Raw genomic sequence first — 13,634 nt, 5'->3', positions numbered from 1 at the left:
TTTCTTACAACTTAATTTTAAATAACTTTTTCAGATTATACCTGTAATAGTGACATAAAAGTAGACGATGGCATAACTTTAGGTCCATCATGTAAATCTAATGTGCTCACAAAAGATGATAATCCAGATGATGTTACGTCAGTGGAGCTCTGCCTTTCCACCTTTTTTTTTTTTTTTTTTTTTCCTCTTTTATTATTGTTTGCAACTTTTTCATGCTAGGGCTTTTGCCTTTTTGATCCACCTTTCTGAAACTCTTTCTTTTTGAGCTGTAATTGTTTATATGTTTCAGCAAAATCTTTTGAAACATGTTTAGTAGGTTCCACATCAATTACATTGGAGCTCTTTGCATATATCTCTTTAGCCATATTCTGAAGAATCCTATAACCAACTTCTGTATTACAAGCATGGTTAATAAGTTTAAGATATGTGGGACAAAGCATCCTATATCGTTGTGAATGACTTAATTGGTCATCTACCTCAGTACCTTCCCTTTCTCTCCTATCATCCATTGACAAACTTCTTATTGCCTTATTCCATCTCATCAAAACATATTTCTCAGGAATGCACTTGATTTGAAGAGGTTCTTCTAAGACTTTCATGGCATGGCCACATATGATGTCAAAACTCTCAAATTTTTTACAACTACATATTATGCTCTGCCCAATTGGATTATGCAAGATTTTGTATTCCCTACTTGTATGATGTCTGTGCTCATCTGCCAAGGACATCACATACTCAAAACATCCATGATTTGCATTTTGGCTTTTGAAAATATAAGCATTTATCAACTCATGCTCCTCCATAAATTCTTTAAATATGTTTGGAGTGTATACTTTATAAGCTTGTTTCACCATCGGTATCATTGATTGTGAACTCCCAAGAATCGAACTCTTTTTTTAATTCATTTGCATGTTTATTCTCCACAACCATCTGAATTGATCGATAAACCGTATAAGATCATAGCTGGGTTTTAGACAAGCTTTCATATCAGCATTGATGCTTTCAGCAAGTTGTGTGCTCCGCACACCTATTGTGAAAACATCTTTCATATAACAACACGCCCATTTTGCTTTCAATGCATATGTTTGATCCAACCAATTACTGTCATGGATCCTATAATTCTCTCTCAAACTCTTCCAAGCATTTTCAAATTCATCAACTTCTTTATAATGCCAAATGCATTTTTGCAAAACTCTATAGAATGGAGACTTTTTATGCATCAGATATCGGAGATGTTTCTTCACATTTTGCCAAATGTGCCAACTGCACAATGCATGCCGCGTGCACGGTGAAACCTTGGCTATAGCCTTTGCCATTGCAGCATCTTGATCAGTGAAAAAGGTCTTCGGCTTCTTTCCACCTTTAACTCTGAAGAAGGTTTCAAATAACCATTTAAATGATTCGGCTGTTTCATCATAAAGCAAAGTAGCACAAAAAATAACTACAGTCTTATGATGGTTGAATCCTACAAACAGACCAAAGGGCCGAAATTCTTTGTTTGTACAGCAAGTAGCATCAAATTCAACCACATCACCAAATAGTTCATTATCATATCGCATCCTTGGATCAGCCCAAAATATATTTGTAATCTTCTCCTCATTGTCCATCTGCATATAAAACACAAATGCAGGGTTTAACTCTTGCTGTTTTTCAAAATAGTGCATCAAACTCCCAGCATTGCCATAATCTAACTCACATTGGCGTTTGGTGTTGAGATAATTCTGAAGACTTCTCTTGGTGAATCCAAGGTTTTCTCTACCCCCTGCTTGCAGACCCAATAAATTAAATGTTATCCTAGTCCCCACTCCAGATTTATCAGCCAAATCTATTTCAGTAGTTTGGTTGCTAGATATTGCATGCTGCGACCGCATCAAATGTGTGGTATCTTCTGTGTGAAGATCATGGTTGTGCTTTTCATTAAAATCACGACATTCATATGGTCCATCGTCCAATCTTGATATGGTCATCTTTGCTTCACAATCAGTTCTAGTCTCTGGACTATTGAACTTTACCTCTTTATCTCCTTTTTTCCGAAGTCCTTGTTTATTACAAGCAAAACACCTTGATGTGATTACACCTTCTAAGTTCTGGTTCTTATAGAATCTCTTCACACTAAAACCAACAGTACGTCCATATTGATTATAAAAGTCATGAGCTTCTTCTTTTGACTTAAATCTCATACCTTTTTTAGGCATATAACTATGTTGATGACCATCCATGTCCAACCTGCAAAATGACGAATGACAGTACGAGGTAACTTAAGGGGTATCGACTAACATTCGATGGTAGAATAAAGAGCAAAAACTTAAAAAAGAAGAAGGGTAAGTTACAAGTCTACCCTGCAAATATAATTACGGTAGGCTACATAACCTTTTCCATTACATTTCTAGTCCTTCACCATGAAATAAAAGTGGGTAAGTTACAAATTTAGCTATATTTTTGCAAATATCAAATCAACAACAGAATTTCATTTCAAATGACATGGGTTGATGTTTTGCTCAAAAGGAAGTGAACATTCAAGGATATCATCATATAAGACAATAGAGAGATTAAAGCACAAACAAAAAATGCTTCATATTTATTTCCTCTCCCAAACCCTTCACCCAACCCCACCCCCCAAAAAAAAATCCTCACTTCTTTGATAGCTAGATGATTTAGAAGCAAACAGTGATAGCCAAAAACAAAGAGCTTTCACTTTTGAACAAGGCTTAATGAGCTATATAACAAACTCAAGCAAGCAACGACTCTCAAACCATATGAAGGTACCCAACTCACTGCATTGCCCTTTAGACCACAAGTATACAATTTAGCATCATGCAAGAATCTAATCCTAGTGAAGTTACTCAGACCTCCACAAGGACATTATCTACTCATAACGCAACCAAGAAGGCAAAAAGCTACCAAATAATTACCCTTATATAATCCACCAAAGCGGCAATAAGAGGACTCAAAATCGATTCAGAATCTGCCAAAGAGAATTCACCAGGACCGCAATCTTGTAACAGCCAAAGATTGAACTTTTGAAATTCTTGCACGCTGAATTCAAAGACGTTCGACGAATCCTCCGAAAATGATGGGTGGATCTGGTGATTGTAATCCAAAATACTGATTTTCAATACTAATAATCCAAAACAAAGTGCAGTGGATTTCTCACAACATAGTGAACTTCTAAAACCAGAGTTCTCTATTCAACGTTTTGGAAAGAGGAAAACGTTGCACTGTATTGAAAGATGGTAAAGCTGTGAATCAGTTAGAATATTCTAAACTGTTTGGTAGTCTTATGTATGCAATGATTTGCACTAGGCTAGACATAGCCTATATAGTAGGCATGCTGAGTTGCTTCACATGTAATCCTAATATAGAGCACTGGAATGCCCTCAAAAGGTTAATGAGATATCTTAAGGGTACTACAAACTATGCTCTTCTTTAAATTGGACATCTTCAAAATTTGGAAGGATAATTCTGATGCATCTTATTGCTCATAAATAAAAACAACAATCTACTAGTGATTATTCTTACACTAGGTGAAGTGGCTGCTAAAAGGAAATCCAATAGATGAACTTGTATTTCTTTTGAGTTCTATCTTGTATGGAATCATAATTATATTATCTAGCCTCAGGAGAGATAAGGCAGAGCATGGATAAAAGATATGATCCTGGATATTCCTATGATTAACTTGAAGTTTGTTTTGTGATAATCAAGCAACAACAATGATAGCTAATACCTCACTCTTTAATGGTAAGAGGAGACAAATTAGGCTAATGCAGGTTGTGATGAATTATCTAATAAAACAAGAAGTGATCACTTTAGTTGATCAATATAGAACATGGCAGATGCCCTTACAAAGGGATTGAAATACAAATCGAACATTCAAAATTGTGGGGGAGATAGGGTTAAAGACCATATAGATAGATATGTCTTTAATCCAATTATATGTTATTTTGAATTGTTCGAATTTCATCTAGCCATAGTTAGCATTCATGACAAGTTGCATATTTTAGATAATTTGACAGGATTGTGGAGTATAGAGGTTTGTGAAATCATTCCACATTGATGATATAACAGCTTTTGTATGAAGCTTGATTACCTTATTATTCCATTCAAGGAATATGAAAATTGTTGATATGTTTCGATGATGTTATTGTTATCTTTATATCATTCCACATCTGATGATATGTCTTCCATAGAAAGGTTTATCATTCCAAATTTGATGATATAACTAATAAACTATGTTGGACACAATAACTCTAACATTCCAAATAGAAACATGGAATGGTTCTTTGTAAAAGAAACCATTTAGATTTTGTTCTTGTATATAAACTTGATGAGAATGCAAACTATGTTGGACACGATAACTCTAACATTCCAAATAGAAACATGGAATGGTTCTTTGTAAAATAAACCATTTAGATCTTGTTCTTGTATAGAAATTTGATGAGAATGCAAATTATGTTGAACATGATTCCAAATAGAAACATGGAATGGTTCTTGTAAAAGAAACCGTTTAAATATTGTTTTTGTATAGAAACTTGATGAGAATCCGAATGATTTTTCAATCATCATATGGGTTGTACTAAGTTCTTTCGATTGAGCTAGATACTTATGCAAATGATTGAATTCATATATTATGAAATTCATATTTTGGTAAATTTGCAATGGATGACAAAAATGGAGGAGCGAATCCAATCCTTTGGCTTGATGGAAAGATTTACTTGACAAGTTAAATCACTCAAAGCTGTCAGGATGGATCTCGATAGGAAAGATTCACTTTAAGAGTAAATCGTTCAAGGATGCAAGGACCAGTTGTATTGTTCTTTGTGAGAATAAGTAATTCAATCCAAGAAGAACTTCTAATTAGATTGGGTTTAGATTTGTTCTAAAAACTCATGTTTTAATTCAAAGTGTTCTTTTCGATTTTATTGAATACTATTCTCTTTTGGAAAGTTATGAATGATTTTGTATTGAGTTTGAACATTACATTTCTGGGACTAATGCTAGAGCCATATGTAGAACATAGGAGGAGATTGTTGAGGTATTTGAGTCATACCCAACTTATGTTGAGGTACTCAAGTTATACCCAACTTATTGTTGAGGTATTTGAGTCATACCCAACTTATGTTCTAATATGAGCCTTCAGATTAGTTAAGATCTAACGGTGTAATGGGCATTTGTAGGAGAGTCCAATTACCAATAGAACTCAGTATTTATTCAAATAAATACTAGATGGAAGCAGCGGTCTTGGTATTCCAATCTAGATACTCAGGGTGTAATGCTTTAAGCAACCTCGTGCTTAACCATAACCCTAACAATTTGTAGTTTCCAGATTCCTTCCCAATATTTCTTTCCCATCCCAGTGGCCACCTCCATCTCCTGTCCTTGCTTAAGCATCTCATACGCAAATCACAGGGACAAGCAGCCATCTGCCGATAGCTTCCAAATGATCATATCCCGACCTTTCTCTATCGCCGGTGGACTGATGTTATGAATCGGCATACTCACCTCCAGAGGCAAAAATGTATTGATTAATTCCCAGTTCCAGCTTCCGTTTTCATTGTTGAATTTCTGCAGATTTTGTCTAGCCATTCTCCTTGGCAATGGGTTCACTGCAAATTGTTTGAGATTTATTCTAGGTGCAAACCAGTTATCCTCCCAAAAACTTATGGTCATTCCATTACCTATTAAGGATTGGTAGTGTGAAAATACTAAGGGTGCCACTGTACTCATCGCTCTTCAGATGGAGAGTCACCAAGAAGGGCTGTAAATCGATCCTTCCTTCTATTTCCATCATATTTAGCCTCCATAATAGAAGCCCACATTGTATCTTTATTTAGATAACTCCAAACCAACTCCATTAGAAATGCCTCATTTGATCTGACAAGGTTCTTGAAGCCTAGTTCGCCCTCCTCTTTAGGACTACATAATGTTTCCCACTTAACTAAATGTGAAACCCAGCCCTAACCTTGACCCGGGAACCCTATTGTTTGTAGGTCCGACAACCCGAAGTAAAGCAAGAAGTCAACTATGGGCCATCCTAGTGGAAGACTTGGTGTTTGGCTTAGAATCCATGAGTGTTGATGACAATGTTCCATTTATGGAAACTGCACCCTGATGAAGAAGGAATTAGTTGATGGACTTGGAGTACTCTCTGACTTGGTTCGAAGGCATTTCTACCTACTAGGTAAGTCACTGGTGTGTGTGCAAAACCCCTTCATGTTTGGATTTGATCTGAGCCTTCATTTCCCTGTTTTGGACTTGCTGTCCTGATTGGTCGACTCATTGGTCGACTGGGCCAGTCGACCAATCAATCGGCCAATGGGATCTGATTTGCTGATTAGGTCTATGCTTGCTCTATTTAAGTCCAATCTCGAGTCTTCTTCGTATTTTCTACCTCCAAACTCTTTGGAACGAACTAGAGCCCTCTGCAAGTCATCTCCTCTGCATCCTTGGTGATTCTCTCGACAGATCTTCGTCAAATCTCTCGCATTTGCACAAAAAGGTATGTGATGATCCTCTTTTATGTTTCATCTTTGATTCTCCATTACTTTTCTTTCCTTTTCTGAATGAGGACAGTAGAGATGATGTTGCATCTCTGTTGCAACTATCTCTTTACTCATTCCCTCTCTTTTCCTAAGGATCTAAAGCTTGGTGGATGATCTTCATCAAGATCATCACTCGCTTTTGAAGGAAAACATGTATCGATTCTCTTTCCTTATTTAGATTGATGTTCTTCAGCCTTAGCTCTATTTCTCTAGAGAATCTATGCATGCTTTTCATGAATCCTTTGTCATATTAGTAATCTATCATCCTATTGTTCTTGTCCATGATTTTGATATGAATTCTTCAAGAACCATGATTAGTCTAATTATGGTAACTTTTTGTTTCCTAAATTGTAACTTGAAGACTTGATATGATTAGAGTTTTGACGTCCTCTATATAATTGCATACTACCCTTGTAGTTTCCCTCTTGTTTGGTACCCTTTTGAACCACCAAATTCGGTTTTGTATTCAAAAATCCCTGATTTTGAAGGCCACTGTCTCTGTTGGTCGATTGAGGCAGTAGACCAATCAATCGACCAATGAGGGCAGCAACCTCATGTTTGGTCTGTTTTGGATGATTTGATTTCCTTCCTTTTAGGTATCTTTCCTAATATGTTATATATACTTGTTTAGGACTTTCTTTCCAAATTTAGACAAGGTCTTACTTGATTTCCCCAAGATCCTTTGCGAGTTATATAAGGTAAGGATGGCTATTTCCTTAACTACATAGATTGCATGTTCTAGTTTTTATATTTGAATCTTTGGTTTATTTCCTTAATTAGATTCTTACAATGATATACTGCTGATACAACTATTACAGTAGCATTATTTGTTTATGCTAAATTGATTCATGTATGATTTACTTACCAGTTATATACAAGTTGGATGTTGTTATTGAATTCTTTCCATATAAGAAGTTACCATATATGTGATATGATGGAATTATGTTTGTGAATGATTAAGTATGGTTTGGAAAGGGGAGGTGTCCTTTTGACACTTCTGTCCTTGGACAACTACGGGAATATATGGGATGTTTCTGGAGATGCCCTTTGGGCACCTTCCTAAAATGTTGGATGACATATTTAGGGCTGTCTAGTAGTGTTTGGCTAGGATGTCCTATTATGTCAGACCCTAATTGGAGGGGTATTGAGACCGAACGACCCGTGGAAGCAATGGGGATTCATGGGCGCTCAAGACCGGTAACTAACTCGTGAGAGGGCATGAATCACATTGTGGGGGCCATTTATTGGTAGGGTTGCATATGGATAGACTTGGGCTCATGGGCGCTCAAAACCGGTAACCAGCCCTTGAGGGGATGTGAGAGCTTCCCGTTTACCATATGTGGATAACCAATAGGGTTGATGAGTCCGTAGTCAGGGACTATGAGGACTCTAGTGTAAAGGATACCGGAAAGGATCGCTAGGGGCGAGGAATGGACATATATGGATCTGACTTGATGTAACTAAGTAGGAGACTTGCATTTGGCTAGGCTTTGACCCTGACATGCGCCAGTACTTAGACCAATGGTGATGTGAGAGAGCGGTGACCTAAACCCCAGCCATGGAATATCCCAAGGGATGCCGGACCCACTACCAAAAGGTGTTGTGTGATGAGACCTTCCTAAAGAAGTACGGTGCTATGACTTAAAGCATGTCTGCCAATAGAGACTAGCATACATAGAGTTATAAGCATTTTGCATCATGTGTTTCATATCATATAGCATTTTACTTTGCTTTGAAATCCTGCTATTTATGTTGTTATGGATTAACTGCCTTACTGGGTTTCTTTGAAACTCACTCCTTTTGTACAATATCTTTTGTTAGATTACTCTACAGGTATTGATGACTATGAAGGTCAATACGAGGAAGCGCAAACTGAAGAGGCGTACTTTACGCAAGGTGTTGGCAACCATGAAGATTACATTGAGGATTCCTCAAGTGGTCTTACTTGTTACCAGGATTAGCCCTACTGTGGAGTGGGAGCGTCTGAGTGTCATTGATGAAGTCTATGTTTACGAAGACATTCTTTATAAAGTAGAATAGACTCTGGCTTAGTTTGTTATATCTTTCTTTCTTGTCTTTAGAACCAGTTGTAATCTTTCTTTTGACTTTCGAACTACTATTCCGTTGTTTGTAGAGTGAGATTCCGCCTCACTTTACTTTATGATTTAGACATTCTGATTGTCTTTCATACTCTGATGATATATGATTTATTCTTTCTTTATTTGGATCTTTTGATTATACTTTGCACATTGATTATTTATGTTCATGATTATGTTATTGTCTATGTGGGAGGTTGATTACCTCGATACTTGATCTTCGGGGCTGTGGATCACACACTCGGGTATGCCAGGTAAGGTACCGGCTGGGTGGATGTGACACTAAATGTGCTTTCCTTTGATTTTCTGAATCATCCAAGATGAATCTTCTAGTATCTTTCTCCACCTCTTGTAGCACCCATTTGGGTAGGGGCCTGATTGTATCAAATATATTGGGATAGAGGAAATCACAAACTTTACGAGAGTGATCCTCCCAGCTATAGAGAGTGAGTGGATCTTCCTGTTCGATAGTCTATTCTTGACCTTTGACAGTATGTTATCATAGTTTTTCCTTTTTATGCATTGTTGGGACTAAAATATTCTAGTGCCGGTTTAAGATGGTTCGCTCCGGTTCAATGATGGTTTAAATAGGTTCGATTGTTTCAACAAAGAAATCTATGGGTGCGCCCGAGATTATAAAGAAAGGTTGATCATCACCATCCAATCAGAAGCTACGATCCGACGGTCATGATTGAAAACATTATAGGCGGGAAAATCTATATAAAAGAGGAAAAATGACTCGTGGAGGGTAAGTCTCTCAGATCAGTTCAAACACTGGATTATTCTTGATTTACTCCATTAGAACAGCTCAGAAGCTCTTGCGAGCTCTAAGGAATTATCTTCACATACCTAACTAGACCGTTGGAGACGCGACGCCGATCAAGTCGATACAGCTCCGTTTCTAATCGGTGTTTTTCATTTTCCAGTGAACGAGAGACTGATAGAGGAACCAAATCAACCAGATCAATCCAGATCTGAGGAGTTCGGTGCAAAGGTTGCAGTTCAAAGCTATTGGAAAAATTAGCACCAACATGCGTCCATTCCAAATTTCCACTCCCATGTATCTTCCAATCTCTCCAGTTCTGGTAAAACCACTTGCTTGAGAATGTTCCTTGATCGTATCTTGACTTACATTCTTGGGGAAATAGATTCAAGTTTTAGTTGTACTTACTTTACTTCCAGATGAAGTATTAAACTTATCCAAACAATTGTTCATCACTGTAATTTGATCCAAAGAAGCTTCTATAAATAGTAAGACATCATCAGCGAGCATCATATGGGATATGTAGGGTCCATACTTTTCTATTCTTATTGGCCTTCATTCCTTTTGGGTCATCGCATCTTGAATACAGTGGGCCAGTCTTTCTATACATAACACAAAAATATAAGGGGACAAGGGATCAGCTTGTTAAATCCCTCTAGTTGGCTAGTCCGTGCCCTTTCCATTCCATTGAACACTTAAGCTTGAGGTAGTAATGCATGCCATGATTGCCTTAGCTAGTCTGTTTGATACATTGGTTAGTGCTAAAGTTTCTTCAATAAAACTGCATCTCACTCGATCATAGGCCTTTTCAAGGTCAATCTTGATAGCCATAGTTTTCTGTTTATTTTCTTTCTTCCTCATAGTATGGAAAAGTTCCTAGACAGTGATGATATTCTCTTAGATATGTCTGCTTGGGACAAAGTTTAATTGATTTGGAGCTATCTAAGCAAGCACAAACTCTTTTAGTTGATTCGTAATTGTTTTTATGATAATTTTAAAGGTTACATTGCATAAAGAGATAGGCCTAAACTGAGTAATCCTTTCTGGCTTCTCAACCTTAGGAATGAGCACTAACAGAGTTGCATTTAAGTTGCGATCAAGGTTCCCATCTAAAGCTTCTCGCACTGCCCTCAATACTGCTACCCTAACAATTTCCCATGACTTTCGATAAAATGCTACATGGAAACCATATAGGCCTTGTGCTTTCCATGGATTAAATTGTTTCACTACTTTGAGGACTTCGTCCTCCTCTACTTTCCTTGATTATCCATTTATATCATTAAAATTATTAGGTGTAATTAAACAGTTCTTAGACCAAAAGGAATACAAAAAATAAAATTACATGAATTACCATTTGAGGATACCTAAATGATTAATACAAGAAACATATGGCATGGAGATCCCCAGCTCTGGCATCAGCGAGGAGAACCATGCATGCATGCAACACAGAAGATAAATTGGTTACCAAAAAGAAAAAAAGAACAACATAGAAGATTTGTAGCTCATCTTCTGCAAACTATGCCATTACTGCCACTGTTGCTATGGTTGCAATCTAGTGTGCCATACTCCATCACCAATTTGTTCTCTCTGGTACTCTTATCAACACCAGATGGAGAGAACACACAAGTGGCGCAATCAGAGGAAAGTAGAGATGAGGTCTTGTACTTGTCTTCACCTCCAACAATGGGCATAGCCACTCCTGGTTTTGCTGGATTCTCAAAATCTGGCCTGTAAGTCTTTCCAAGAACACCTTCAACTTCTGGGGAGAGACCATGGAACCTGAACTGTATTTCCAAGTGAGCAAAACAATTATTTGAAGGTATCTGGTAATTGTGGACTTTGTTATCCTGTTCAGTCACAGGAATCACATTAACTGAAATCTCTACAACATCTGGAATGGTCACTGTGACACTGTTCTTGTTTGATGTTCTCTCCACTTTAAGATCTTTCTCTGTGGATTCAAATTCAGAAAGGTGACCTTCTCGCATGATGAGGGGTTTTCCATCATAGGTGAATTGAAGATGATCAACCTCATTGTCCCATTTTGCTGACTTTGTGGCTTCAAGAGTAAATGTGTGAGAATCGTACATGATACCTAAAGCTTGAATCCATGTGTAGTCTCTGGTTCTTCCGGCTGGTCGATGACCGATGAAGCGAGAATTAATTTGGAGGTTGAGATCTGAGAACAAGGCAAAATGCTCGTTGCTTTTGCCATGGAAATAGAAGACAATACCATCTCCACCAACGAACCTTGGGTCATAACAAGCTGCACCAGGTCCATCGCAGTTTGGCTTGCGATCTGTAAGGATTCAAATACTAGTGAGATAGGGATAATTACTTATGCCCCTTGTGTTGTAGTGTAATTTCATATCGAATCCTGTATTTTGTGAAATTAGAATTGCTTCCTTCACTTCAAACAACATTAAATTACTATTAGGGTATCAGTGTGCAAAGATCATTTTACCATTCTTAAATTCAAGTGTTAATACAAAAGGTATATCTTATCCTTCATTAAAATGAGATATATGTAAAGTTATCACTTTGCCCTTATTGTCGAGTCATATATGAGCCATATCAACTTTGATGCTAACCTCGATTTAAGGAAAAATTGCGAGAGGAAAGGTTTTTACTCATTGCTTACCAAGGTAAAAAAGTAATCCAACTAAAGATTGAAGTAATACTAACCACCACTCTGGGTAAAAATAAAATGTCACAGTATCATTTAACAATGTTTCTTAAGGATAATGGAACACTAGTAAAAACAATGGGTATAGGTTCTGATAGTACTTTCAGAATATATAAGGGATAATATTATAATTAGCTACACTAAAGAGGGAAGTGGTAATTTTTTTTTCTTTTCCAGCATCACATAGTTGTCTTTTTATTGAAAATATCCCACATGATGGTACGCCAAGCAAATCAAAACTTTAACCTTAGTCCAAGGCCACCCAAACCTACACCCAAGCTACCTATAGGGCCAGAATTTTCTGCCTAGTCCGCAAACAAGGGGTGGGTTTGGGGTGGGGGGTGGGGGTTAGTCCATTAGGGACTAGCGTGCACCCCTTGATTGAAGCACCCAACCCATTGCATCGACTCACTACATTGTGGTGACTTTGGAAGCTAATATACAAAAGGTAGTGGAGATCTTCTCTACCTAGCCTGCCCCTTCACCCGTCTATCCATATGTCTACACGAGCATGAAGCTCACATTCACAAGATCTACACATGTAAGACAGGAGCAAAGTGAGTCCCACATATTCATATGAGGGTGGGTGAATGGATGGAGGGGGTGGGCTGGAACAGAGATTCTAGATTCAAAGGTAGTGGGTCGATTTCGATTCCTATTATCTCTTAACAGCATTAACCATCGAAATGCAAGATAACATTCTCACTGGTTTTGCTGGGTTTTGAGGTCTAAACAAGGAACTACCCAAAGTGAATGCCTTGTTAGCAATCATAGAAAAGTACATAAAGAAAACTGAAAGAGTAAAAGGATTTGAGAATGATTTGGAGAGTTTCTTACGTCTGCAAACAGTCTCACATTTGGGGGAGTAACAATCGAGGAAGCATGCTTTGTCTTTAGGGTGTTTTGGTTTAGAATGGGGGCACTGGCGAGGGCACTTCACCTTCTTCTTGAAGCATTTGCAACTCGTGCTTGTACAGGCGAGTGTCTCTGGTTCATCTTCTGCTTGGATTTCTGTCACCTGTGAAGACAGAAAGAACAACAGCAATATCACAGCGCACTGGATGCTTAAGAGCTTCATGCTTCACTCAACCCAGAAGATGAAAGCTCAGAATTGCTGTTAGCTGAACTTTAACAGAACACTTGCATGGAGAACCAGGCTTCTCTTGGTATCGGTATATATAGAATCCTAGAATTGTTATTTCATGACTACTTGTTCTTTGATAATCAGTTTTAGTTGCATTTTAGCATTCATTAAAGTCAACTTCGAAATTTCAGGAGGGAAGATGGGATGTGAGTTCCACGATCTTCAACCCTTACGCGGAGTTGTATTATAATTTCTTTATCGAATTATAATCGTATGGATTTAAATAATGCCCTATTAATTTTTCATTTCAATAGCGTTTTGGCAGTCATTGTTTTCTTCTTCTTTCTTTCATTTATTTATTTATTTGTTTGTTAGGTACAAGTGTATATGAATAATGTAGACTGAATCTGCATGATTTTCTAGTATCTTTACCGTTTTATTGATGAGGATAAATTGAGAGTATGGT

The 13,634-nt window shown here is 37.5% G+C and overlaps 3 protein-coding genes across 3 annotated transcripts; all 3 read right to left on the bottom strand.

Annotated features, from left to right (window-relative positions):
• Nucleotides 1–215: 215 nt before the first annotated feature.
• Nucleotides 216–854, bottom strand: LOC149028957 (protein FAR1-RELATED SEQUENCE 1-like). The gene has a single exon (XM_089137066.1). The coding sequence runs from the start codon at nucleotides 852–854 to the stop codon at nucleotides 216–218; it is 639 nt and encodes a 212-aa protein (XP_088993192.1).
• Nucleotides 855–896: 42 nt separating this feature from the next.
• Nucleotides 897–2,219, bottom strand: LOC149028956 (protein FAR1-RELATED SEQUENCE 5-like). The gene has a single exon (XM_089136979.1). It carries the CDS (start codon nucleotides 2,217–2,219, stop codon nucleotides 897–899), a length of 1,323 nt encoding a protein of 440 aa, XP_088993105.1.
• Nucleotides 2,220–10,668: 8,449 nt separating this feature from the next.
• LOC149028955 (uncharacterized) lies at nucleotides 10,669–13,242 on the bottom strand. The gene is made up of 2 exons (XM_089149555.1): nucleotides 12,922–13,242; nucleotides 10,669–11,697 (listed from the first exon to the last, which is right to left on the bottom strand). The coding sequence occupies exons 1-2, from the start codon at nucleotides 13,160–13,162 to the stop codon at nucleotides 10,901–10,903; spliced, it is 1,038 nt and encodes a 345-aa protein (XP_089005681.1). The 5' UTR covers nucleotides 13,163–13,242; the 3' UTR covers nucleotides 10,669–10,900.
• Nucleotides 13,243–13,634: the final 392 nt, after the last annotated feature.

This window comes from Hakea prostrata, chromosome 1 (genome assembly GCF_041222555.1).
Source record: "Hakea prostrata isolate BN-2017 chromosome 1, UWA_Hpros_2, whole genome shotgun sequence".
NCBI classification, from domain to species: domain Eukaryota; kingdom Viridiplantae; phylum Streptophyta; class Magnoliopsida; order Proteales; family Proteaceae; genus Hakea; species Hakea prostrata.
Note: the sequence above shows the minus strand (reverse complement) of the source record. Positions and strands in the feature narration are given on the sequence as shown.

What these genes read in the sequence shown, in the direction of transcription:
- LOC149028956 (XM_089136979.1), bottom strand. Translation starts at nt 2,219, where the DNA reads ATGGATGGTCATCAACATAGTTATATGCCTAAAAAAGGTATGAGATTT.
- LOC149028957 (XM_089137066.1), bottom strand. Translation starts at nt 854, where the DNA reads ATGGTGAAACAAGCTTATAAAGTATACACTCCAAACATATTTAAAGAA.
- LOC149028955 (XM_089149555.1), bottom strand. Translation starts at nt 13,162, where the DNA reads ATGAAGCTCTTAAGCATCCAGTGCGCTGTGATATTGCTGTTGTTCTTT. An exon ending in ATGTGAGACTGTTTGCAGAC is followed by an intron (nt 11,698 to 12,921) that starts GTAAGAAACTCT and finishes GAATCCTTACAG; the next exon opens with ATCGCAAGCCAAACTGCGAT.